Raw genomic sequence first — 26,530 nt, 5'->3', positions numbered from 1 at the left:
CACTGCTGCTCTGCTTAATTGGTGTATACTCATAAAACATGGACAGGCCTCAGGCCTGACCAGGTGGTGTCACAGTGGTTAAAGCTTCAGCCTGGGATGCAGAGGACCCAGGTTCAAAACCTGAGGTTGCTGGCTTGAGTGCGGGCTCATTTGGCTTTAGCGTGGGCTCATCCAGCTTGAGCATGGGCTCACCAACTTGAGCGCAGGGTTGCTGGCTTGAGCTGTGGGATCATAGACAGGACCCCATGGTCACTGGCTTGAGCCCAAAGGTTGCTGGCTTGAAGCCAATGTCACTGGCTTGAGTAAGGGGTCACTCACTCTGCTGGAGCCCTCTGCCTTGTTAAGTCATATATGAGAAAGCATTCAATGAACAACTAAGGTGCCACAATGAAAAATTGATGCTTCTTATCTCTCTCCCTTCCTGTCTGTCTCTCTCTGTCTCTCTCTCTCTCTATCTCCATCTCTCTTCCTAAAAGAAATAAAAAAAAAACATGGACAGGAAAATACAGAAAATTATGCAATAAACCGCATCCATCTTCCAATTTCTAAAGGCAACCATTGCTGACATTTTGGTTAATTTTTTTTTGTTTACATATATATTTACATGTTTTAATTATTTTGAATGGGTAATATTTTTCATGATTTAAAAATCAAAAGGTTGAAAATTTATCTTCTACCTCTGTTTTTTTTTTTCTTTTGTTTTGTATTTTTCTGAAGCTGGAAACGGGGAGGCAGTCAGACAGACTCCCACATGCGCCCAACCAGGATCTACCCTGCACGCCCACCAGGGGGCGATGCTCTGCCCACGGGGGGGCGATGCTCTGCCCATCTGGGGCGTTGCTCTGTTGCAACCAGGTCCACTCTAGCGCTTGAGGCAGAGGCCACAGAGCCATCCTCAGTGCCCGGGCCAACTTTGCTCCAATGGAGCCTTGGCTGCGGGAGGGGAAGAGGGAGACAGAGAGGAAGGAGAGGGGGAGGGGTGGAGAAGCAGATGGACGCTTCTCCTGTGTGCCCTGGCTGGGAATTGAACCCGGGACTCCTGCACGCCAGGCCGACGCTCTACCACTGAGCCAACCAGCCAGGGCCTTGTGTTTGGTGTTTTTTTTATTTATTTTATTTATTTTTTATTTTTTTATTTTTCCGAAGCTGGAAACGGGGAGGCAGTCAGATAGACTCCCACATGTGCCCGACTGGGATCCACCCGGCATGCCCACTAGGGGGCGATGCTTTGCCCCTCTGGGGCGTCGCTCTGTTGCATCCAGAGCCATTCTAGCGCCTGAGGCAGAGGCCACAGAGCCATCCCCAGCGCCCGGGCCATCTTTGCTCCAATGGAGCCTCGCTGCGGGAGGGGAAGAGAGAGACAGAGAGGAAGGAGAGGGGGAGGGGTGGAGAAGCAGATGGGCGCCTCTCCTGTGTGCCCTGGCCGGGAATCGAACCCGGGACTCCTGCACGCCAGGCCGACGCTCTACCGCTGAGCCAACTGGCCAGGGCCTGGTGTTTTTTTTTTTGAGAACAAATTTATTTTTTCAGAATTCTGGAGTCCCAAAGTCTAATACCAAGGTGCCGGCAGGATGATTTTTGATGAGGCTTCTTTTCCTGTCTGGTAGATAGTCACCTTCTTGCTGTGTCCTCACATGGCTGGAGTGAGACAGAGGGTACTCCACCTCTGTTCTTTAACTACCTAGTTTCTCTTCTTAGAAGCAACCAATGTAATTGTAATACAAGCATGTGTGTATTTTTTAAACATTAAATGGTGACATACGTCTGGTTTTGAATCTTGTGTTTTTCATGTAACAGTACATATTAGAGATCATCCTATGTCAGTTCATAGAGCTTCCTTATTCTCATTCTCTCTCCTTAGAATGCATATTTGAATGGATGTGTCATAATCAATCTTCTGCTAATGGATGTTCAGCTTTTTATCCTAATCCTTTGCTATAAAAACAGGGCTACAGTGACAAACTTTATAAATATGGTATAATTCTTGAAAAATTATTTCTTGGTCAAAGAAATATTGCATTTGCTATTTGCTATTATTACCAGATTATTTTCTGTGGAGACTGGACAGCTTATATCAGTAGTGTTTGTGATGGAGAGTGTTTGTTTTCCTAAAGGCTCACTGACATGTATAGTTAGACATTTTTATCTTTTCAGTCTGATAGTTAAAGTGCAATCTCAGGGTGGTTGTAATTTGTACTTCTTTTATTATGTACTTAGTTATATTGAAAATTGTTCATATATTTAAGAGCAACTTATACTTCTTTTGTACTGTTTATATCCTTTGTCCATTTTTCTCTTCTGCCATTTTCTTTTTCATTTGTAGGAACTTTTTATTTTTCCTTCTTTATGATGTAACATGTAAACCCTTTTTCTAGTTTATCTCTTATGCATGATTTTTAAAAAAACATGCATGTGATTCTGCATTATAGGCATTTGCATATTTTAAATTTAATGTAAGATAAGCATTTTGCCAGTTTTTCTACTAGTAGGTGATCTACTCCAATTATTTGTAACCCAAACTGTCTTATATGAAATATGTGTGCTTGGATTTAGCAAGAGTTTATTGTACATATGCTTCTAAGCATGGGTTGTCCTATTTCTGGTTTAAAGCAATTCCATTCAGAATGTTCAGTGTCTAATGATTTCATTTAGTGAACTCATCCATCCCATGCTAAATATTTGGAAATCGTGGTGGTTTTTGGAGTTAATTCTAGGACCTGGATTAGTAATGTTAAGTGTAATGTGGGGTCCCTGTTTTCCAGAATATCCACCTTTATTGTACTGAGCCATCTAAAAGTAGGATTTATCGCATTATTAAAGGTAAAAAACCTGGTCTCTGCAATGTTTGGATAGATTGATCTCAGGGTCTGCTTCAAATATTAATTAGTAACATAGCCAAGAATTACTTGAGAAATGGAGACTTTTTTAAAATTTAATTTATTGTGTTTACACACTTTTTTTTATTTGGTCCTGTCCTGTTACTAGGAAGAAAAGTAAGCTTATGGCAGAAATACAGGTGATGTGATCTTATCTCATATCTTGTAGTATATTTTCTTCCTTTGTTGTTAAAAGATCTTGTTAAGAATTTGTTCATATATGACAGTGTATTTGTTCTTGGATATAACAAGCTGTGATAAGAATTATTTTGGGCCTGACCAAGCAGTAGCACAGTGGATAGAGCGTCGGACTGGGGTGTGTAGGACCCAGGTTTGAGACCCTGAGGTCACTAGCTTGAGGGCTCATCTGGTTTGAGAAAAGCTCACCAGCTTGGACCCAAGGTCGCTGGCTTGAGCAAGGGGTTACTCCGTCTGTTGAAGGCCCATGGTCAAGGCACATGTGAGAAAGCAGTCAATGAACAGCTAAGGTGTCGCCACAAAAAACTGATGATTGATGCTTCTTATCTCTCTCCGTTCCTGTCTGTCTGTCCCTATCTATCCCTCTCTCTGTCTCTGTAAAAAAAAAAAGATTTATTTTCGGCAGATGGACTCTAAAAGGTTTTAATTGTGTGAAACAACTCAACTTCAGATATCTTTTTAAAGTTGCCTACTTTAAAAATAGGTCATCCTTGCTTATGTGGAAATTAGTTGTATCTTTTTATGTATGTGGTATGTCAGCTTTTAAGGAGTTGTTATATAGGGTTATTAATCTCTTTAAAAATTTAATAATTAGTAAATAATTATTGAAAATTAATAATAATAAAATCCAACCTTTAAAATACTTAATAGCTTATAAGTCTAAATTTTCTATGATTTTGTGTTCCGTATAGATTCATCCAAACATTTTGCAGAGACGTTTAATGTAAAGCCACAAGATTTACACAAGTGCATTGCCAGGTCCCATGTAGCACGTAACAGATTTTTAAAAATTTTACAAAGAGAAGATTTTGTTTTACAAAAGTATCAGGAAAATTCACAGTAAGTAATAGTTTGATAGTCAGAAAATGAAGATTTGTTTCTATTTATACAAATGTCACTAGTATACCTTCAATGGTAATAATCCATGCTTACTTCAAAATTCTTTTGCTGTTATCTTTCCATTTTAAAACCAGATAACTTCTGAGTAAAATGTTTTAAACTTTATGTATACTGTAAATGAAAGTTTAGAGGAAAGGAAAAGATCACTTTAGTTTAAAATTTTAATTTGCTTTTTTCTTTTTTTAACATGGAAGTATAGCCTGACCAGGTGGTGACGCAGTGGATAAAGCGTCGGATTGGGATGCGGGGACCCAGGTTCAAGACCCCTAGGTCACCAGCTTGAGCACGGGCTCATCTGGTTTGAGCAAAGCTCACCAGCTTGGACCCAAGGTCGCGCTGGCTTGAGCAAGGGGTTACTCAGTCTGTTGTAGCCTCCCAGTCAAGGCACATATGAGAAAGCAATCAATGAACAACCAAGGTGTCACAATGAAAAACTAATGATTGATGCTTCTCATCTCTCTCCGTTCCTGTCTGTCTGTCTCTATATATCCCTCTCTCTAACTCTCTCTCTGTCTCTGTAAAAACAAACAAACAAAAAACCAAAAAACCCCATGAAAGTATATTTTTAAGCTGCGTAGTGTTCATTCTGTTTTGTATGTTTTTTTATCTTTAATATTTCATTCTGTAAATTTTTCATGTTGCCATAGTGTGTGATGTTAATGTCTGCTTAATAGTTTTTTGAGTATCTATTAAATAGATACCATAGTGTATTGCTGTTAATGTCTACTTAATAGTTGGTTGAGTATTAAATAGATATTCTTCCAAGTAGGTGTTTCATAGTTTCTTTAACCACTTTGTACTCTTTTATGTTTAGGGCCATCTGTTCAGTAAATTTGTTTTTGAGTTACTTCTGTGTGCCAGATACTGTTTAGGCACTGATCCTACAGTATTAAACAAGATAGACAAGGTCCTTACTCTTAAAAGTAGATTGTGTCTAATTTCTTACTATTATTAACAACCCTAGTAAGATAACTTTTTAAATGCTGTGTGCTCTATTATAAATGCTACAAGGTCCCACACTATTTATTACCTTAAAATTACAATGTTGCTTGTCTGTCTTAGATAACATTGAAACATCCCCTTAGGTATGTGAGATAAGGATAAGAGAACAAAGTAGTCTTACTGACCTCCAACATTTTTACTTGAAGTTAGAGAGTATGCATTGCCAAGAATCCTTGGTTCATCTCATTAGCAGCCTGCATGTTAAATCTTACAACTCTAAAAGGGAGTGTAGAGTCCTTTAGCTGGCTACTGGGGGTATTTGGAAGAATAGTCCTCAGAGGCCTGGAGCAAAGATATGAAATGGGGAAAATATTAAAGTAACTGTACTGTTTAATTGTAATGGAATTACAGACAGTTACTGACTTACAGTGGTTAGACTTAAGATTTTTTGACTTAGAATGGTGTGAAAGCCTTATGCATTCACTAGAAACCATACTTTGAATTTTGATCTTTTCCTGGGCTAGTGATATGTGGTACGATACAATGTAGTACTGGCACTCTGCAGTAGAGTACAACTGATACTCTACAGTGTACTCTATTGCCAGTGTTTTTTGGATATTGTGTTTTTGTATCCCATCATGTTTACAGAATGCCCATCTGTGACTCTTCTGGTGAGAAGAAGGGTAAGGCAGTTCATCTTGAGATAAGACTCAAGGTAAATTCCCAACTGTAGGCTAATGTAAGTGTTCTGAGCACATTTAAGGTAGTCTTTGCTAAGCTGTGATGCTTAGTAGGTTAGATCAGCAGTTTCAACTGTTTTCATCTCATGGCACACATAAACTAAGTACTAAAATTCTGTAGCACACCAAAATATTTTTTTGCTGATTTGACCAAAAAAAACATAGGTATAATGTTGGTTCACACCAGATGGCTATTGTGTTTGTTGTCATCTTTTTATTTGACAATCTAAGGGAAACAAGGTCAGTGCCTCTGACTAGTCAGGTATTGCATGTTGTTTTTCTTTTTTTAAAGAATGTGTGTCCTCAAGGAGCTCACAGTTTTATAAATTTTTATTTATTTTTTTATTTATTCATTTTAGAGTGGAGAGGGAGAGAGAGAGAGAGAGAGAGAGAGAGAGAGAGAGAGGAGAGACAGAGAGAGAAGAGACAGAGAGAGAGAAGGAGGGAGGAGCTGGAAGCATCAACTCCCATATGTGCCTTGACCAGGCAAGCCCAGGGTTTCGAACCAGCGACCTCAGCATTTCCAGGTCGATGCTTTATCCACTGCACCACCACAGGTCAGGCGCATGTTGTTTTTCTTTACGGAGACAGGGAGGGAATCAGAGAAAGGGATAGAGTCAGAGAGAGGGATAGACAGGGACAGACAGACAGGAAAGGAGAGATGAGAAGCATCGATCATTAGTTTTTCGTTGTGCAGTACGACACCTTTGTTGTTCATTGATTGCTTTCTCATATGTGCCTTGACTGGGAGGCTGTAGCCGACCGAGTAACCCCTTGCTCGAGCCAGCAACCTTGGGTCCAAGCTGGTGGCTTTTGCTCAAACCAGATGAGCCCGCGCTCAAGCTGGCGACCTCGGGGTCTCGAACCTGGGTCCTCCGCATCCCAGTCTGACGCTCTATCCACTGCATCACTGCCTGGTCAGGCTGTATTGCATGTTTTAAAAGTTCTTGTGGTACACTGGCTGAAAATCGCTGGGTTAGGTGTAATAAATGCAGTTTTGACTTATGATATTCAACCTCTGATGGGTATTGGCATGTGACTCCCATTGTAAGTAGAGGAATATCTGCATAGTCATTATTTTGTATGTTTTCTTGCAGATTATCAGTTAAAGAAGTACGGAATTTGAGATCAGAATATACAGAACAGCAAAACCAATTAAAAACGTAAGTACATTTAGAGCTGAAAGTTGCCTTACATATTAGTTTAGCTCCTCCATTTTATAGGTAAGGAAACTGAGAGTTCCAGAAACAAAAATAGTGTATCAGTAGTTAGATGATGATAGGTGTGCCTAGGTCGGCAAACCACAGCTCGCGAGCCACATGAGGCTCTTTGGCCCCTTGAGTGTGGCTCTTCCACAAAATACCATGGGTGAGTGCTACCTCGATAAGGAATGTACCTACCTATATAGTTTAAGTTTAAAAAATTTGGCTCTCAAAAGAAATTTCAATCGTTGTACGGTTGATATTTGGCTCTGTTGACTAATGAGTTTACTGACCACTGGTAGAGTATAATTCTGATTCCTACTCCAGTTCTCTTAACAAACTACTACTTTGAGCTAGAATTTTATTTTTGTTTAATTGGAATGTTAGTGGGTGAGTTTGCAGATCAATTAGCTCTTTGGATGGTAAATTACCATGTGATTTTTAAAATGACTAATGAAATTATTTAATTTTTAACTAGAATGGAACCTTATGATGACCAAAGTGATATACAAGAGAAAATTCATAAGGTGAGGCAACTTTTGAAGAGAGAAATGTTATCTCTGTCATTTCTTTTTGTAGCAGTTACTATTATTTTACTCATTATAAGTGTTATGTATATAAAGGTATCAACAGGGTGTCTCTAAAATATTTGAATATGACGGGAAAATTAGCTTATAATTTCCAAGTCTAACTATATGCAAAAGCAGCTTTAAATATGATTAATTTAAAGTCTTTCGTGTCAGCAAGACAAGTTTAGTTTGATTGTAACTTAATCAGTAGATCAGTAGTATTTATATAAAAATAAAGTATATTTACTGAAGGGAGATGGTAGGTATGAAAGAGAAATGAGAAGCTAAATTGAGGCTGGCTTGGTAGTAGAGTGTAATCTGGCTGACATAAATAGTCTGAGGCTTTGATGTGGGGTAGGAGTGCTTTCTTAGGCCTCCTTTGTGTTTAGGTGGTATCTCTTAAGTCTTTCTGATTTTGTGATCACCATGTTGCTTTATTTTGCCTTCTCTGGCACTTTGTCACTGAAAAGGGGACTGCTGTCCTCAGGAAGTAATTAATTTAGTGAATATTTATTGATTATCTGCCATATGCCAGGTGTTCTTCTAGATAGTAGAGCTACTATAGCAGTAACCAAAACTGGCCAAGTTATTTTTTTTTTATGGAGATTCTGGTTTAGTGAATGTAAATATTCTTATTACTGAATGCAGTATCTTTGTTTGTAAATTTAATGGGTAGGTCTGAAACCTATTAAATGTTTCACAGAAATTTCTTATGAGTTTGGTCAATATTATTGTTTCAACTTTGGGTGATTGACAAAATCTCTAGACTAGATCTTTTTTGTGTGTGTGGCAGAGACAGAGAGTCAAAGAGAGGGACAGACAGACAGGAAGAGAGAGAGATGAGAAACATCAATTCTTTGTTGTGGTTCCTTAGTTGTTTATTGATTGATTTCTCATATGTGCCTTGACTGGGGGGATATAGCAGACCGAGTGACCCCTTGCTCAAGCCAGCGACCTTGGGCTCAAGCTGGTGAGCTTTGCTCAAACCAGATGAGCCTGCGCTCAAGCTGGCGACCTCGGGGTCTGGAACCTGGGTCCTCGGCATCCCAGTCCGACGCTTTATCCACTGTGCCACTGCCTGGTCAGGTGCTAGACTGGATCTTAGTAAGTACACCAAGGAAATGTTATCCTATGAAACTACTGGACTACCCACCACTCTTCCTTTGGGGACAACTTTATCTTATATCATGGGAAGACAGACACCAGCATAGAGATAATTTTTGTATTCCCCCACTTCTCTCCCACTTTTGTAAATTCTATTGAGGCATAACATAAGAAAAGTATAAAAATTATAAATGTATATAGTGTGACAAAATTTTCCAAAGTGACACACCCAAGTAAACATCATCTAGTTTAAGGAATAGATGTTACCAGCATCCCAGGAGTCTCAAGCTCCCTTTCATTTACAGCCATCTCCCTTCTCACACTGAAGATTAGTTTTGCCTATTCTTTAACGTTATATAAATTGGAGTATATAGAATATAGTCTTTTGTGTTTGACTTCTTTTACTCATGTTTTATCCAAGCGTTTGTGTATATAGTTGTAGTGTGTTCATTCTCATTGCTACATAGTGTTCTGTGAATACACTCTAGAGTACTTTTTACTATAGTTCAGTGATTTTCAACCATTGTGCCAAAAGAGGCACACTGGTTTTCCTGCGAGAATTTTTAAAACAAGCAATACCTGACTATTTGGCTAGAGGCACTGGCCTCTTTTCTCTTAACTTGTTAAACAGAAAAATGACAATAGCTAACACAACAATAGTCATCTGGTGTGAATGAATCAAAATTATACCAATTTTAATTTTTTGTCAGATCTGCAAAAAATACATTTTTTAGTGTGCCACAGATATTTAGTAATTAGTTTGTGTGTCATGAAATTAAAAAGGTTGAAAATTGCTGCTCTAGGTAGACCTTTGGGTTGACTGCATTTTTCTTTCTTTTTTTTTTTTTTTATAAATTTTTATTAATGTTAATGGGGTGACATCAATAAATCAGGGTACATGTATTCAAAGAAAACATGTCCAGATTATCTTGTCATTCAATTATGTTGCATACCCATCACCCAAAGTCAGATTGTCCTCCGTCACCTTTTATCTAGTTTCTTTGTGCCCTCTCTCCCCCTCCCCCTCTCCTCCTTCCCTCCTGCTCCCCTCCCTCCCCCCCACCCCTGGTAACCACCACACTCTTGTCCATGTCTCTTAGTCTCGTTTTTATGTCCCACCAATGTATGGAATCATGTAGTTCTTGTTTTTTTCTGATTTACTAATTTCACTCGTATAATGTTATCAAGATCCCACCATTTTGTTGTAAATGATCCGATGTCATCATTTCTTATGGCTGAGTAGTATTCCATAGTGTATATGTGCCACATCTTCTTTATCCAGTCTTCTATTGAAGGGCTTTTTGGTTTCCATGTCTTGGCCACTGTGAACAATGCTGCAATGAACATGGGGCTGCATGTGTCTTTACGTATCAATGTTTCTGACTTTTTGGGGTATATACCCAGTAGAAGGATTGCTGGGTCATAAGGTAGTTCTATTTTCAGTTTTTTGAGGAACCACCATGCTTTCTTCCATAATGGTTGCACTACTTTACAGTCCCACCAACAGTGAATGAAGGTTCCTTTTTCTCCACAGCCTCTCCAGCATTTGCTATTACCCGTCTTGTTGATAATAGCTAATCTAACAGGTGTGAGGTGGTATCGCATTGTAGTTTTGATTTGCATTTCTCTAATGACTAAAGAAGATGAGCATCTTTTCATATATCTGTTGGCCATTTGTATTTCTTCCTGGGAGAAGTGTCTGTTCATGTCCTCTTCCCATTTTTTCATTGGATTGTTTGTTTGTTGTTGAGTTTTATAAGTTCTTTGTAAATTTTGGATATTAGGCTCTTATCTGAGCTGTTTGAAAATATCATTTCCATTTAGTTGGCTGTCTGTTTATTTTGTTGTCAGTTTCTCTTGCTGAGCAAAAACTTTTTAGTCTGATGTAGTCCCATTCATTTATCTTTGCCTTCACTTCTCTTGCCTTTGGTTGACTGCATTTTTTGATGCTTTTTAAGAAGCATGGTTTCTCAACTTTCAACTTTTTAAAACATGAGTGACTCTTACAATTAACACATAGTCTTTTTTTTTCTTTTTTCATGAAAATCTTGAGTTACTTCTCTTTGAAAAATCTTCATTGGGTTGTCAGCATGTTAGAATACAGGAAATACTAGTTGCATCTTAGTTGTGTAAGGTTTCTTAGATATTTTTTGAAGATCATAGTGGACTAAGTTCTGAGAAATTTTTAGTTTTAAAACTGTGTTGGAGATACTTCGTTACTGTGTGCCAAAACACTTGAATTTGCCTCAAGAAGAGATACCAGCTGCATACTGTATTGCGTGCATATTGGGATTTTAGGATTATACTAATGACAAGTGAAGGATTAAAGCAGCTTCAGAGATGTTTAGAATATTTGATAACCCTTTGAAAATGTTAAAAAAATGAATAAATAAAAGGAACTAATTGAATTAGGGAATCAAAATTCTAAATTATTTTTTTAATTTTACTTTGTTGAATTTTAAATTTTACTTTGTTAAATATTTCAGGCATTTTGCCCTGTTGAATTTCATCTTCCTCTTTGAGATGCTTGGCAATAACAGGGTTAATAAACATTTTCTGGTTTGCTATATATGAGTTATAAACCTCTAGTTCTTGAAAAGGTTAATTTAAGGGTCAGCATAGAGATACAACTTAAAGATATCTAAATATATATTCATTGCAAAACATTACCTTTTCTAAATGCTATGTGCACATAATTTATTCTTTTTTTTTTTTTTTTTTTTTTTTTAGAGAGAGAGAGGGATAGATGGACAGATAGGAACGGAGAGAGATTAGAAGCATCAGTCATTAGTTTTTCGTTGCACGTTGCAACACCTTAGTTGTTCATTGATTGCTTTCTTATATGTGCCTTGACCGCGGGCCTTCAGCAGACCGAGTAACCCCTTGCTGGGGCCAGCAACCTTGGGTTCAAGCTGGTGGGCTTTTTGCTCAAACCAGATGAGCCCGCGCTCAATCTGTCGACCTCGGGGTCACGAACCCGGGTCCTCTGCATCCCAGTCCAATGCTCTATCCACTGCGCCACCGCCTGGTCAGGCTGTGCACATAATTTATTAAAGAGCTTAATAAATATTTTTCTACCTTAAAAAAATGAAACTCTATTGGAAACACTGCCAGTTCTTTTAGATTATTAAAATACAGTTAATTTTCTCACCAGAAACCATTCCAGGAATACTTCATTTATTCTTGGAAGTGAGCATGTATTTGTGTTTTGTATTTCTTTAATGTGTGCAGATTATGTATAGACGTTAATATTTTGTTTGTTTTCAAAGGTTCGGTCTTTGTGGGCTTCAGTGAATGAAACACTCCTGTTTTTGGAAAAAGAGAGAGAAGTTGTTAGTTCAGTTCTTAGTCTTGCTGACCAGTATACTTTAGATGGAACTAATGTTGCTATCAATGTTCCAAGGCTCTTACTTGATAAAATTGAGAAACAAATTTGTCAGGTAAGCATTTGATATTAAAGGAACTTTTGAGAAAACTCCCTTCACGTACTTATTTTATATATTACATGTTGTTTTCTTTTACAGTGTTTTTCTACTGTTTTCAGAATTTGTTTTTGAGTATATCTAGTAAAACTTTCATAAAGAAGGGTACTGGCAAAGCTGTACATCTTTTTCCATCAACTTTTATTAATTGTACCTTGTGTGGTGTTACATCATCTATAGGGTAGAGAGTATGAAGTTACTTAGGAAAATAATTTCATGCTTATTAGTTCTTTATAAATTTTCAAATAATGTACCAGTGATCTCCTGATTGCTAAATGACTTCTTAAAAATTCTTTATCTTCTCTAGTTTCTGTTTCATCTTGATGTTACTAATATATATATATATATATTTTGTATTTTTCTGAAGCTGGAAACGAGGAGAGACAGTCAGACTCCCGCATGCGCCCGACCGGGATCCACCCGGCACGCCCACCAGGGGACGATGCTCTGCCCCTCTGGGGTGTCGCTCTGTCGCGACCAGAGCCACTCTAGCGCCTGGGGCAGAGGCCAAGGAGCCATCCCCAGCGCCTGGGCCATCTTTGCTCCAATGGAACCTCGGCTGCGGGAGGGGAAGAGAGAGACAGAGAGGAAGGAGAAGGGGAGGGGTGGAGAAACAGATGGGCGCTTCTCCTGTGTGCCCTGGCCGGGAATCGAACCTGGGACTTCTGCACACCAGGCCGATGCTCTACCACTGAGCCAACCGGTCAGGGCCATGTGTTACTAATATTTTAAAGTCTTTTCCTCTTTTGGCTTTTGTGATCTCAGTGTCTCTGCTCTCCTATGGTTTTTCAGATTGCTGTTCTCATTTTTACTACTGATTTCTTTTTCTCTGCCTGACTTTTAAATGAAAGTGTTCCCATGGTTTTTTTCTTTAATGTCCCCTTTTCTTTCCCGCATTACAAATTCATATGTATTTTCTTAACCAATTCCATGGCTTTATCAGCTCTCTATATGTTAATATTCTCAAATTGGTATTTCTAGTCTCTCCTTTAACCTAAACTACCTCAAATTATTTTCACTTGGTTATGGGACACTTCCATCTGGAAAGCTTACTTTTTTTTTTTTAAGTAAACTTGCAGTTTATTAAGCATCTACTATATGCCAAGTATTGATTATTGTACAGGGGCTCCAAAAGTAAAATATTGTTATGACCTCAAAGAGCTTTCACTATAGTAGGTAACATGACAGGTACTTTAAATTCAGAGCACATAAAAATTAGGATCTGCCAACTCAAGAATCGTAGAAGGACTAAGCAGGTGATGTATATAAATGAAGGATGTGAATTGTACGTAACAATTGGGGTAAAGTAGGAAGTTATGAGATCTTTGGAGAAGTAGTACTTTTTATGTGAAATCTGATTATAAAAATATTGATGGCCCTGGCCAGGTAGCTCAGTTGGTTAGAGCGTTGTCTCAGTTTGTAGGTGCTATCAGTTGGCAACTTTGTAAAAACATGAATTCATAATTTTCCTTCAAATCTGCTCTTTCTCAATCTTTATTTTGCTTACATTTATTTGCATTTTTTTATTCTAATTTTCAACTTTTCTTTTTAGAGAGAGGAAGGGAGGATGAAAAGCAAGGAGGTAGAGAGAGAGAGAGAGAGAGAGAGAGAGAGAAACATCAACTTGTTGCTCCACCTAATTGTGCACCCATTGATTGCTTTGTATACGTGCCCTGTGCCCTGACTGGAGCTTGAACCAATGACCTCAGGATCGAACTGGGGACCTCAGTGCTCTGGGACAACACTCTTAACCACTGTAACCACTGTACCACTGGCCAAGGCTTGTTTTCAACTATTTACATAACAAAAATTGTAGCATGGCATGTTAATTCTTCCACAACAGTTTACTTTGGACCACGATTATTACATAGTGTTATTTTGGGGGTAAACATTTGACTTTTTTCATTCTTCTTTTAAGTAACCTTTTTAATATAGTAAAACATAAATATATTTATGTACCAGTTTATTATGTTAAGAACCTATAGTTTACCTTTTTTTATTTTTCTCTCTGAATCTTTAGCTGCACATAGGAAATGTTTATGAGTCTGGGGAATTGAACCTGTTAACAGTTATTCAGTTACTAAATGAAGTCTTGAAAGTAATGAGATATGAATGTGGTCAGGCTGACCAAGCAAGACTGACAATTGACCTTCACTTCCTTGAAAAAGAGACCAAATTTCAGAGAGAAAGATTATTGGATCTGAAGCATATGAGGTATTCTAGTAAGATTCTCTGTTATTTTATTGGGGGATGATTCTCAGCACAACTCATGTAGTTAACATCTCTTTGCTTTGGCAAACAAGTGTGAAAATTTTACTAGTACTCAAAAACCTTATGTCATCAACTCTCAGAGAGACACATGAAATAGGAAGGAAAATTAATGTAGGTTTTTTTTTTTTTTTTGATCTGGAATATATTATATGCCCTGAGTGATAATCCTTTATGAAATAATTTTAACTTTTCTATAAATTTTCATCCTACTAGTAAAACTAGGGCTTGGAGCAGTTTTTCATTTGAGCAGAGTGACTGAGAGGTATGGACTGGCTTTAGGAATGGACAGACTGGGAGTAGAATTTTGGCTTGAGTTCAGAATAAGGAAAAAAATAGTATTTTAAAGATAAATGGAGTAATAGATGTGTCATTGCTTTCTGTCTTAAAAGGTATTTTAGGTTCTGAGGGTTTAGTGAGAGTTTATTCAATTTATATGTGCAGTATTGGTTGAGCTTTCAGTTATATTTCTTTTTCTACAGACTTCTTAAATTTTACTTAATACTTTTATTATATATTCCTATTTTGAATAAAATTATTTTAATGTTATTACAGCCATAAATTAAAAGAAGATCTTACAACTATAACACATTCTATTGTTGAAAAAGAAGGAGAATGGCATAAAAAGTGGAAAGAAATTCTTAGTCTGTCTCCTTTCAGTCTAGTTAAAGGTCGGACTACAGTAAGTAATATTTGTTGACTTGCATTTTGCCGCCTTTAAAAATTTTTTTTTATTTTTCAGTTACAGTTGACATACAATATTATATTAGTTTCAGGTATACAACATAGTGTTTAGACATTTATATATATAACTTATGAGGTGATCATGCTGATAAATCTAGTACCTATCTGACACCATACATAGTTATTACAATATTATTGACTGTATTCTCTATGCCAGCGATGTTCAACCAGTGTGCTGTAAGAATTTTTAAAATATGCAATACCTGACTGTTTAGTCAGTGGCACTGACCTCTTTTCCCTTAAATTGTCATATAAAAAAATGACCACAGTCAACCCAACAATAGACGTCCAGTGTGAATGAATCAAAATTATACCTATTTTTGTCAGATTGGCAAAAAATAAAATACATTTTGTGGTGTGCTGCAGAATTTCAGTAATTAGTTTATGTGTGCCTTGAGATGAAAAAGGTTGAAAATTGCTACTATGCTGTACTTTGCATCCCCATGCCTATTTTGTAACTACTAATTTGTACTTAATTCCTTTTCCTTTTTCACCCATTATCCCTGGTCCCCACATCAAAATGTTCTCTGTATTTATGAGTTTGTTTCTGTTTTGTTTGTTCATTTATTTTGTTTTTCAGATTACACATATAAGTGAAATCATATGGTAATTGTCTTTGTCTGACTTATTTTACTTAACATAATACCCTCTACGTCCATTCATGTTCTTGCAAATAGCAAGATTTCATTATTTTTTATGGCTGAGTCATATTCCATTGTATATATGCAGCACTTCTTTATCCATTCATCTATTGAAAGACACTTAGGTTGCTTCCATATCTTGGCTATTGTATATAATGCTACAGTGAACACATGGATGCGTATGTCTTTTTGAATTAGTATTTTAGATTTCTTCAGACAAGTACCCAGAAATGGAACTTCTGGGTCCTTCTTTGTCTCTTGTTATAGCCTTTGTTTTAAAGTCTATCTTGTCTGGTTTAAGTATTCTATACCAGCCTTTTTTTGTTGTTGCTTCTATTTTCATGAAGTATCTTTTTCCATCCCTTTACTTTCAGTCTGTGTATGTTTTTTGATCTGAAGTGAGTCTCTTGTAGGCAGCATATGGAAGGGTCTTTTTTTCTTGTCCATTCAACCACCCTTTGTGATCGGAGCATTTTAACTGTTTACTTTTAAAGTAACTACTGATAGATAACGTAGGTATTGCCATGTTATTATTTATATTTTTTATCTTTTTTTTAAAGAAGTTCATTTAACATTTCTTGTTACACTGGTTTGGTGGTGATGAACTCCTTTAGCTTTTTCTTGTCTGGGATTGATTTGCATTTTGGAAAGTAGTTTAATAGATATAAGGCAGTCTCTTGATTTATCTTGTTATGAATGACCTAGAAATGTATTTTTGTCATCTTTGCATTTGAGCCTAAAGTTCAAATGTTTGGTTTCTGTAATTCTTTTAAGTACATGTGAGAATATTCATCAAATGGCTGTTGTGATTTATAGTTAGTATTGTTAGATTCAAAGGATTGTATTAAAAAATGAGATTTTCTTGAATTAGATACTGTGTTTGAGATGTAGCTGAAGGATAAAGTAATCTCTTTGTTTTTAATATTGTACTCCTTGTTTTAAAAATAATTATAGGATAACTTATATGCATAGTAATTCTGTCTTTGTTGCAATCATCTATTCATAGATTAACAGTCTTGATATGTGGTAGTGAATAAAATGTGTATATTTCAAAATTATGAATTCTCTATTTTAAGGCTGTGGATCTTTTACCACCTATGTCCCCTCTTTCATTTGATCCTGCCTCAGAAGAAGTATATGCAAGAAGTATTCTTTTGCAGTATCCTGCTTCACTACCAGGTTTGTTGTTTTTTCTTTTTTAAACTTCCCTCTTATCAATATTTGTCACTATAATAACTGTTCCTTTACATTCTTTTTCTCTCCAATTATTATTATTATTATTTTTTTTTACAGAGAGAGAGCAAGAGTCAGAGAGAGGGATAGATAGGGACAGACAGACAGGAACGAAGAGAGATGAGAAGCATCAATCATCAGTTTTTCATTGCGACACCTTAGTTGTTCATTGATTGCTTTCTCATATGTGCCTTGACCGTGGGGCAACAGCAGACCAAGTAACCCCTTGCTCAAGCCAGCGACCCTGGATCCAAACTGGTGAGCTTTGCTCAAACCAGATGAGCCCGCACTCAAGCTGGTGACCTTGGGGTCTCGAACCTGGGTCTCCCGCATCCCAGTCCAACATTCTATGCACTGCGCCACTGCCTGGTCAGGTGCAATTATTTTTTTATTGTGATGAATTGCACATCATTTCACTGTTGTAAAATGTACATCTCAGTGGCATATTCACAAAATTGGTGCAACTATTAGCACTGTCAAGTTCCAGAGTATTTTCTTTTTCCTTTTTTCTTTTTTTTGAGAGAGAGAGAGAGAACGAGAGAGAAGGACAGACAGGAAGGAGAGAGATGAGAAGCATCAACTCATAGTTGCGGCACCTTAGTTCATTGATTGCTTCTCATATGTGCCTTGACTGGGGTGGGGATTGAGAGGCTCCAGCTGAGCCAGTGACCCCTTGCTCAAGCCAGCGACCTTGGGCTTCAAGCCAGCAACCTTTAAAGCTTAAGCCAGTGACCATGGGGTCATGTCTGTGATCCTACGCTTAGACCCGTGACCCCGTGCTCAAGCTGGATGAGTCTGCGCTCAAGCTGGTGACTTTGGGGTTTTGAACTTTGATCCTCAGCCTCCCAGGCTAACACACTATCCACTGTGCCACTTCCTGGTCAGGCCAGAGTATTTTTATTACCTCAAATAGAAATCCCGTAACCATTAACTCGCCATTTTCACCTTGTCCAATTTCTTTATTTTTTATTTTTTATTTTTATTTTTTTGTATTTTTCTGAAGCTGGAAACGGGGAGAGACAGTCAGACAGACTCCCGCATGCGCCCGACCGGGATCCACCCGGCATGTCCACCAGGGGGCAACGCTCTGCCCATCAGGGGGCTATTCTCTGCCCCTTTGGGGGGTCGCTCTGTTGCGACCAGAGCCACTCTAGTGCCTGAGGCAGAGGCCACAGAGCCATCCTCAGCACCCGGGCCATCTTTGCTCCAATGGAGCCTCGGCTGCGGGAGGGGAAGAGAGAGACAGAGAGGAAAGAGAGGGGGAGGGATGGAGAACAGATGGGCGCTTCTCCTGTGTGCCCTGGCCTGGAATCGAACCTGGGACTTCTGCACACCAGGCCGATGCTCTACCACTGAGCCAACTGGCCAGGGCCACCTTGTCCAATTTCTAACAACCACTAATGTACTTCATGTCTTTATGCATTTGCCTTTTCTGGAGATGTTGTATAAATGGAGTCATACCACATGAAGCTTTTTGTGTCTGGCTACTCTCACTTGTGTAATTTTCCATTTGCACAGTGCTTTCAAGGTTCATTCAAGTTGTAGCATGTATTAGTACTTCATTACTTTTTTTCTTTTCTTTTTTTTTGCGAGAGAGACACACACAGACAGGAAGGGAGAGAGATGAGAAGCATCAACTCATAGTTGTGTCACTTTAGTTGTTCATTGATTGCTTCTCATATGTGTTTTGACCACTTTATATGTTTAGGTTTACCAATATGCTAATTTTTTTTTAATCAATATTACTTCTTTTCTTCTTTTTCCTTTTGAGAAATATATCTTGAAGTGTATCTTTACTTTTATCATTGGACCCTGAATATTAGAATCTCTTAGTCTTTCTGGGAAATGTCATTATTTTCACTGATAGTTTGACTGGATATAGTATTCTAAAATAGACACCTATTTTTCCTTAGTTCTTTGATGTTATGATCTTATTGCTCTCTGCTTTCTGTATTTCTGAGACATTTGCTGTTGGTCTCATTGTCATTGATTTGCTGGTAATTAGTTTTTGATGTCTGGTTGCTCTGAAGACTTTTATTTATTTATTTTTGTATTATGCAGTTTCACTGAGATGTGTCTAAATGTAGATTTATTTTTATTTTGCCTATTTGGGACCTGTGTGTACTTACTTAATCTGATTGCTCATATCTTTTTTTAGTTCTGAAAACTTGTTTGCTAATATCTCTTCTAATATTGCTCCTCTCATTCTTTTGAGTCTTTCCTTTTGTAAGTCCTATTGCTGAGACTTCTAATTCTGTCCTTCGTATATCTTAATTTCTCATTCATATTTGTAACCTTTTTGTAACTGTGGGCTGCATTCTGGGTATTTTGGATCTCATGGTTCACCAATTGTCTCGTTAGTCAGGTTTAATTTCTTTTGACCTTTCCATTTAATATTTAGTTTTCATGAATGTACTTTTCATTTGCTTGTTTTTCAAAACTTCCTGTTCTTCATGCTGTCATATTTCATTGTTTCCTGTTTTATTTATTTTTCTAATGATTTAAAATACAGTGATTTTATTTTTGTCAATTTTTCTCCTATCTCTGTGTTTCAGGTACTTCTGCTCCTATGTTCTCTGCTTACTAATTTTCATGGTGGTTTGTTTCTTGTTGACTATAAACTCAACTCTGACTATGGTCAGTGGGTCTTCCCCCCCTTGGAGGAGTCATGTGGGCCCTGGATTGTAGAAGGGTCTCTATAGTTGGTCCCCTAAGCTAGGCCAGTTAGTGTCTTTGGTTTGGGATTCCTACAAATAGCAAGTAGAAGTTTGGATTTCACACCTTCTTTTGAGTAGGCTGGGTTTTTAATTTTCTTCCTTTCTTCCTCTTTCCCCCTTCTCTTCCCCTCCCTCCCTCTCTCCCTCCCTTCCCCTTCTTTCTTTCCTCCCTCCCTCCCTCCCTCTCTCCCTCCCTCCCTCCCTCCCTTCCCCTTCTTCCTTCCCTCCCTCCCTCCCTCCCTCCCCCTTCTTCCTTTCTTCCCTCCCTCCCTCCTTCCCTCCCTCCCTCCTTCCCTCCCTCTCTCCCTCCCTCCATCCTTCCTTCACTCCTTCACTCCTTCACTCCCTTACTCCCTTCCTTTTTCTTTTATTTCTTTTCCCTCCCTCAAGGACTCTAGATAGACAGAAAGCTTCTCTGCTACTTTCCTGGTCCAGCTGGCAAGATTTTAAAGATTTTTTTTAAAATTAAAAAAAAAAATTTAAATTGATTTTAGAGCAGTGAGAAAGAGAAGAGGGGAGGAGAGGAGCAAAAAGCATTAATAGTTGCTTCTCATATTTGCCTCAACTGGGCAAGCCTGGGGTTTTTTCTTTTTTTTAAGTGAGAGGAGGGGGGGAGATAGACTCCCACATGTGCCCCAACCGGGATCCACCTGGTAACCCCCATCTGGGACTGATGCTTGAATCCTTAGGGCCTGGGGGCCGATGCTCAAACGTATTGATCTACTGGCTGTGAGAGAGGAAGAGAGAAGGGTTAGAAGGAGGGGAAGAGAAGTAGATGGTCGCTTCTCATGTGTGCCCTGACTGAGGATCGAACCCAGGATGTCCACACACTGGGCCGACGCTCTGTTCATTAAGCCAACTGGCCAGGGTTTACCCACAGGGTTTCAAACTGGCGACCTCAGTGCTCCAGGCTGACACTCTATCCACCGTGCCACCACAGGTCAGGCCAGCTGGCAAATTTTTGCAATGCCCCTTTTTAGGGGATGAGCAGCCTTTACAGTGAGTGTCCTGCCTTATAGCAGTCTCTCAGCCCCCAGCCTGAGTGACCTGAGATGATATTTCTTCTTACCGTGTGGGCATCATGTCTCCAGTGTCCAGTCCCCAGAGCCTGCCTCACTGAACCTTCATTTCTCACTGTGGGCGTACCGTGCTGGTCATGCTTTCTATCTTTGGTTCTGGCATGATTTTCATTTTTTTGTGGGCATTCTTTTTTCTTTTTCTTACCTTTTATTTAGCAGTTCTAGTGTGTTTATGCTAGGAGTCAGTGTCTGTTTCATCTTGGTTTGCTTTGTAGTGGTGAATTCAGTTTTGTTTTTACCCCCTAAGTCCCTATTTTGTCTGTCTCCTCCTTTGCTATCCTCACATCTTAAGTGCTATCGTTTAGTTTTTATTCTTAGATGGGGGGACCACAGGTTTATTGGGGTCTTTTGCATGCACATTCATGGCATCACACGACAATGGCACAGTTACTCGATACACGCAAGGTGGCCTCTCCCGCAGCTGGAGCCCAGAGGCATTGGGGTGCAGTCTTCTTCCTTGTGGTTCAGACTCAGCTGGGTACCTTCCTCTTGGGCAGCTGAAGGAGAAGGCTGCTGGGGTGGTGGGACCCAAAGCCTAGAAAGGGGCAAGTGAGCAGGCGAGTCTGGGGAGGGATGGGTGGAGGGGTCACCACCCTTACTTCTGGACTGCAGCATCAACAGCGGTTTCAGCCCCTTCGTCTGGCTGGCCTTGCGGAGCTCCCTGGCCAGGAACATTTCCTCCATGATTGTGTAACCGTTGTAGAAGTTGAACAGGTCCAGTTCACAGATGTCATGGAAATATTTGTTGAAGACCTCCACGGAGTTGTGGATGGCCTCCAGGCGGGCCAGGTTGTTGTCACTGAGTTCTACACAGATGTAGAGAAGAGGCCAGCATAGTATTGGTAAATGATCTTAAAGTTCTGGAGCTCCACAAAGTTGTTGCGTTTGGCATTTCAGACAGTGACCATGGTGTGCACGTCCTCGATCAACTTTTGTTTCTCATCATCATCAAAGTGCATATACCACTTGGCCGGGCGCATTTTGCCTGTCCTGTTCTGGATGAGGATGAACTGGATTATGGCAACTGGGTGGCTCCAGCTCTGGAAGCTGTTGGGGGAGCCAGGGCTAGATTGTCATTTCTTGCCTGTAATCGTGTTCTGACTAGTTGCTCTGCCACTAATGTTCTGTCTATTTCCTATTACGGATGGTTCTCGGTGGTCTTTCTGTAGTGTAAATATCCTTTTTATCTCCAGGTATAATACACATCAGTGACTTTCTATCACCCATCACCTTTAAGAAGAGAAAAAGGAAAAAGCTCTAGATCAGGGGTCTCAAACTCGCGGCCCGCCGAACAATTTTGTGCGGCCCGCAGACTAATCCACGAAGTTCAAAATATTTTGGATAAAATTAAGTAAGCCTAGGGGCCTACTTGTATTTTTCATTTCTCTAGCATCCTAGCTAGATATTAGCTTAGTTAACAGCAGTTGTGATGCGAACTACAGTTTCTGGTCGTTTTGTGACACTGAGTAAACTGCATGTACGATTGTGCTTGTTGTACTGATTTTTTTTTGTTTTCAACTGCAGTGAGAAAATGTTGCGTAACAGTTGCCTTTTGTAGACCTAGTGCGGCCCGCCGAACAGCTGTGATCTTGCTCTGCGGCCCACATGCTGAGTTGAGTTTGAGACCCCTGCTCTAGATGCTAATTTACTTAGCAACTTTTACCTTACACACTTTCTTACATACCAGAACAAATGTGCGTCAACTGTGCCTACTACCATCAGATGGTGTTTATAGTTGTGGTGATTATCTTTGTCTATGGCTGTCTACTAAGTTTGTGGTATATTTGTGTTTGTCCTCATTTTTGGAATATTTATAAATCTCATTCACTCAGTAGCTGCAAAAGCATAGGGATTGAAAATGTTAATAAGGCAACATACTATTATGATGGATTAAGGAAAACCTTACTAGTATGCATTGGCTTGTTATGTAGTAGTACTTTGGACATGTATAGTCTTTAGAATCTAACATGTTGAAAGAAGAGGAATCCCTGGAATATTATCCTCTGTAATCTAGCAATGCTTTCTTCATCAGTTTCATGTCTTACCATGCTCTCATGCCTTCTTCATGTTTCCCTAGTCTGGGCCAGATGCATTTCTGCTTCCTTGCATTCTGTATATACTTCTGTCATAATACTGTAGCAATATACCTACTCATCAATAGTTGTTTTTTTTGTACTAACTCCTTGAAGGCAGGTCTCCATCTTCTGTTTCTTTCTTCCATTGTTAGTACAGTAGTGAGACAGTTCCTCAATGACATGTTGAAAAGTAAGTACATAGGTTGACTAATGTCATAGATGCTGGGTTGGAATATGCTAAGAATTATATTTTTTTGGCTTTGCTGGTTTATATGATAATTGGGTGATCTGTGTACTTAAACATGAAGCATAGCTATATAATGTGGATAAATGTGGATGATACCTTTTAGAAACAGTATGAACTATTAATCCTTTTAGAAAAGGCTATTAATAGATATTTTCTATTACTGTCCTGCCTATCACTTTATATTTAACAGTTGACTAATTGTCTTTTCTTATTAGCATTTATATTATTTTGACTTTGTTTTCTTCTATTAGAGAGGTTGAGAATTTCAAGAGGCCCACGAATATTAGAATGTAAAACACAATTAAAGAGTAATTGATTTTTTTTTTCTTTAGATATACCTAAGCAGCATGACCAAGAAAATGATTGCAGAAGAGCCAGTGATGTACTGGGAACTGCATATAACCTAGCCAACAGGTAAAACAAATTGATTTTCATACTGGCTTTTCCCCCCTTTATTAATTTTAGTCTCATCTTTAGCCAGTTTCCAAGCTTCTCTACTGTGGGATAGTTCCTAATTTTCTTTTTATTTTAAAAATTTAAAAAAAAATTATTGATTTTTAGAGAGAGGAGAAGAGAGAAAGAGGAGGGGGAAGCCGGAAGCATGAACTCAGTAGTTGCTTCCTGTATGTACCTTGACGAGGCAAGCCGAGGGTTTTGAATCAGTGACCTCAGTGTTCCAGGTCATTGCTTTATCTACTGCACTACCACAGATCAGGCCATAATTTTCTTTTTTTAAGCAGACAGTATTTTTTCACTGCAAATCTACATTTTCAGGGGAGAGTCAGCATTTCTGATACATGGGCATTTATTTTTTCTTTTTTTGTATCAAAATGTTGGGATTCATGGGAGTCATCTAATTTTTGAAGAAAACAACATATAGAAATTATCTAATGTAAGTTTGGGAATTTTTGTCTTTTTTTGTCTGTGAACTTCTTTGAAACCACTTGTAGCTATTGACTAAATCCAAGGTTGAGAGACCTTTGAGATGATCTCCTCAGTAGTTCTGTGTTCTGTAGCTCCCTCTGGTGCTGTGGATTGAATCTAATTCATTCAGCCTGTTGGTATTCCAAGGTGTCCCACTTCAACCTGAGCAGCTCGCTCTTTTATCTGTATTTTATGTTGGGGTTTTCATTTGCCATTTGATAAAAAGATCTCAATTCTTTAAAAAAAGGAAAGGCTAGGCCGTGGCTGGGTTGTTCAGTGGGTAAAGTGCTGACCTGGCATGCAGAAGTCGGGGGTTTGACCCCTGGACAGGGCATGTATGATAAGCAGTCAGTGAGTACACAACTAAATGAAACAACTAAGTGAAACGAGTTGCTGCTTCTCTCTCTCTCCCTCTCTCTCCCTCTTCTTTACTCTCCCTCCCTTTTCCCTGCCTGTGTCTCCCTCCCTCCCTCTCTTTCTCTCTTTTCTCTCGAATTAATGGAAAAATTAAAAAAGAAAAAGAAGAGGAAGGCTTTTGATAAAATCAAATCCTAAAAATTTAACGGGAAAAAATTGAACCTACTTAATTTGCTGTAACTTCTTTCAGGAGTATTCTTATTTAATGCCTGTTTTTTCTGTTACCCATTTTGGCCCTTAAAAACTGATGCCAGATTATATAAGCAAAAATGTTCAAACTGAATGTATGTTATTCATTTGGGATAATTTGTTTTTTATTGAAATTTAGAAGTACTAAATAGCAAACAAATACAGATATACTAAACATATATATTTTTTTATTATTATTTTTTCTGAATACTCTTTACCGTAAATAGGTGTCTTTCAGTCCAAGTTTCCCATGTAAATTAGACACACATATGGAAACAATTCTTAGGAAAATCTAAAAGAAAATTATAAATTTAAAATAAATTGAGGCTCTCTTTATTATATATATTCTTAATAAGTTGAAACACCTTAACAAGGGTCAAACTTATTTACACAGTAGTCCCTTCTTATTGGTAGTTTCAGTTACCTACACTCACATTTCGAAGATATTAAATGGAAAATTCCGGGAAATAAATAATTCATAGTTTTAAGTATTAGTGCGTGATTTTGAGTAGTGGGGTGAAATCTTGGGCCGTCTGGCTCTGTTTTTGCCCAGGATGTGAATTGTCCCTTCATCCAGCTTATCTACGCTGTATATGCTGCACAGCCATTAGTAGCTGTCTGGATCATTGGATCAGCTGTTGTGGTATTGCAGTTCTTGTGTTCAGATGACCCTTATTTTACTTATTAACGGCCCCAAAGTGCAAGAGTAGAGATGCCAAAGCTGTAAAATGCTTCCTTTATGTGAAAAGGTATGTGTATACTATATCTGTATATAACATATAGTAAATACAGGGTTTGGGTCTATTTGTAGTTTCAGGCATCTACGGAGGGTCTTGGAATGTGTCCCCTGTAGATAAGGTGGGGATACTATTGTATGTGATATTAAACTATTGGTAGTTTCCTCTGTAGTAATTTTCACAGGAGGTCAGGACTACTTGTGGAAGAATTATATTTTTATTTTTAGATCTGGATATGATGTTGATTTTTTGAGTACATAATGAAATCTTCTGTGAATACCTGATATTGAAGAAATAAAGTTGCTGGGCTTGTGCATTTTAGTCCCTTATCACAATTGTTCTTAAAGCATGCTGGCGGGGAATGGCTAGTGCTTCCCAATCTTAATCATGTTTTTGGTTTCTCTTTCCATGAGTGAGCAAATTAAATATTTTGATTAAAGTCTTGCTGGACTAAAGATTGATGGAGTTAATAGATTAGTTCATAAATCAGATCTTATTTATGAACTCCATTGAACCTCAAGATTCTTTCTCGAAGTAGAATGTTGTATCAGAATTCTGCGGTAGCCAGCCAGAAGTAGTCTCCCCCCACAATTTAATTCAAATGAAACCTCTTAATATGGGGAAAAGAAATTGTATTAAATATGTTTTGGTTTTCATATTTGTGCTTTTCTAAGCTCCTGGATCTTTTAGTTATCTTTTGATACTTTAATTATAAGTTGGGATTTTTGAAGGGAGGTAGGGGAAGGCTTTTGGTGATGAGGGATAAATGCTTAATGGAATATGAAATAATATTAGTACTTGATAACAGAAGGCAGTGTTGTTACTGAGATGTGGAAATAAACGTCAGAATTCTTGACTGTAAATGGTATTTTATAATAAAACATTTTATTAGTAATGTGTAATGTGGGTACACTGCACTTAAAAAATACTGGTTTTTTTGCATGTAGGTCAGCTATTATACTAAATATTTTATTTGTACATATTGGCAACACCTTTTATCAGTATCAGTGTAGTTAACTGGGAAATTCATGTGTGGATATGATCAATGCTGTTCAATTAAAAACATGGAAGAATGTAGTTTTTAGAGTAAGTGTGTTAGGTAGCCCTTTCGCATGGAGTTGTCGTTCACAAGTGCTAAAATGTAAGTAGTGTTCTCCGTAAATCTCATGGCTGGTTTTCATCAGAGTGATTGACAGAGGCTTCGCCATATTTAAAGCCAGAATTCAGTGATTGGTGATGTCTTTGC

The 26,530-nt window shown here is 38.3% G+C and overlaps 1 protein-coding gene and 1 pseudogene across 2 annotated transcripts in view; one reads left to right on the top strand and one right to left on the bottom strand.

Annotated features, from left to right (window-relative positions):
• Positions 1–26,530, top strand: part of HAUS6 (HAUS augmin like complex subunit 6) — a 44,737-nt gene that overhangs the window by 9,698 nt on the left and 8,509 nt on the right. For both annotated transcript variants that reach the window (XM_066368248.1, XM_066368249.1), the window contains exons 5-12: positions 3,767–3,914; positions 6,754–6,819; positions 7,337–7,385; positions 11,801–11,971; positions 14,034–14,227; positions 14,837–14,963; positions 16,743–16,845; positions 23,350–23,431. In XM_066368248.1, the coding sequence (XP_066224345.1) occupies positions 3,767–3,914; positions 6,754–6,819; positions 7,337–7,385; positions 11,801–11,971; positions 14,034–14,227; positions 14,837–14,963; positions 16,743–16,845; positions 23,350–23,431 (940 nt within the window). The remainder of the gene's footprint in view (positions 1–3,766; positions 3,915–6,753; positions 6,820–7,336; positions 7,386–11,800; positions 11,972–14,033; positions 14,228–14,836; positions 14,964–16,742; positions 16,846–23,349; positions 23,432–26,530) is intronic.
• Positions 21,083–22,751, bottom strand: LOC136393860 (AP-2 complex subunit sigma pseudogene; annotated as a pseudogene).

This window comes from Saccopteryx leptura, chromosome 2, assembly GCF_036850995.1.
Source record: "Saccopteryx leptura isolate mSacLep1 chromosome 2, mSacLep1_pri_phased_curated, whole genome shotgun sequence".
Taxonomy (NCBI): domain Eukaryota; kingdom Metazoa; phylum Chordata; class Mammalia; order Chiroptera; family Emballonuridae; genus Saccopteryx; species Saccopteryx leptura.
The sequence above is the reverse complement of the archived record's forward strand: the minus strand, read 5'-3'. Positions and strand labels throughout refer to the sequence as shown.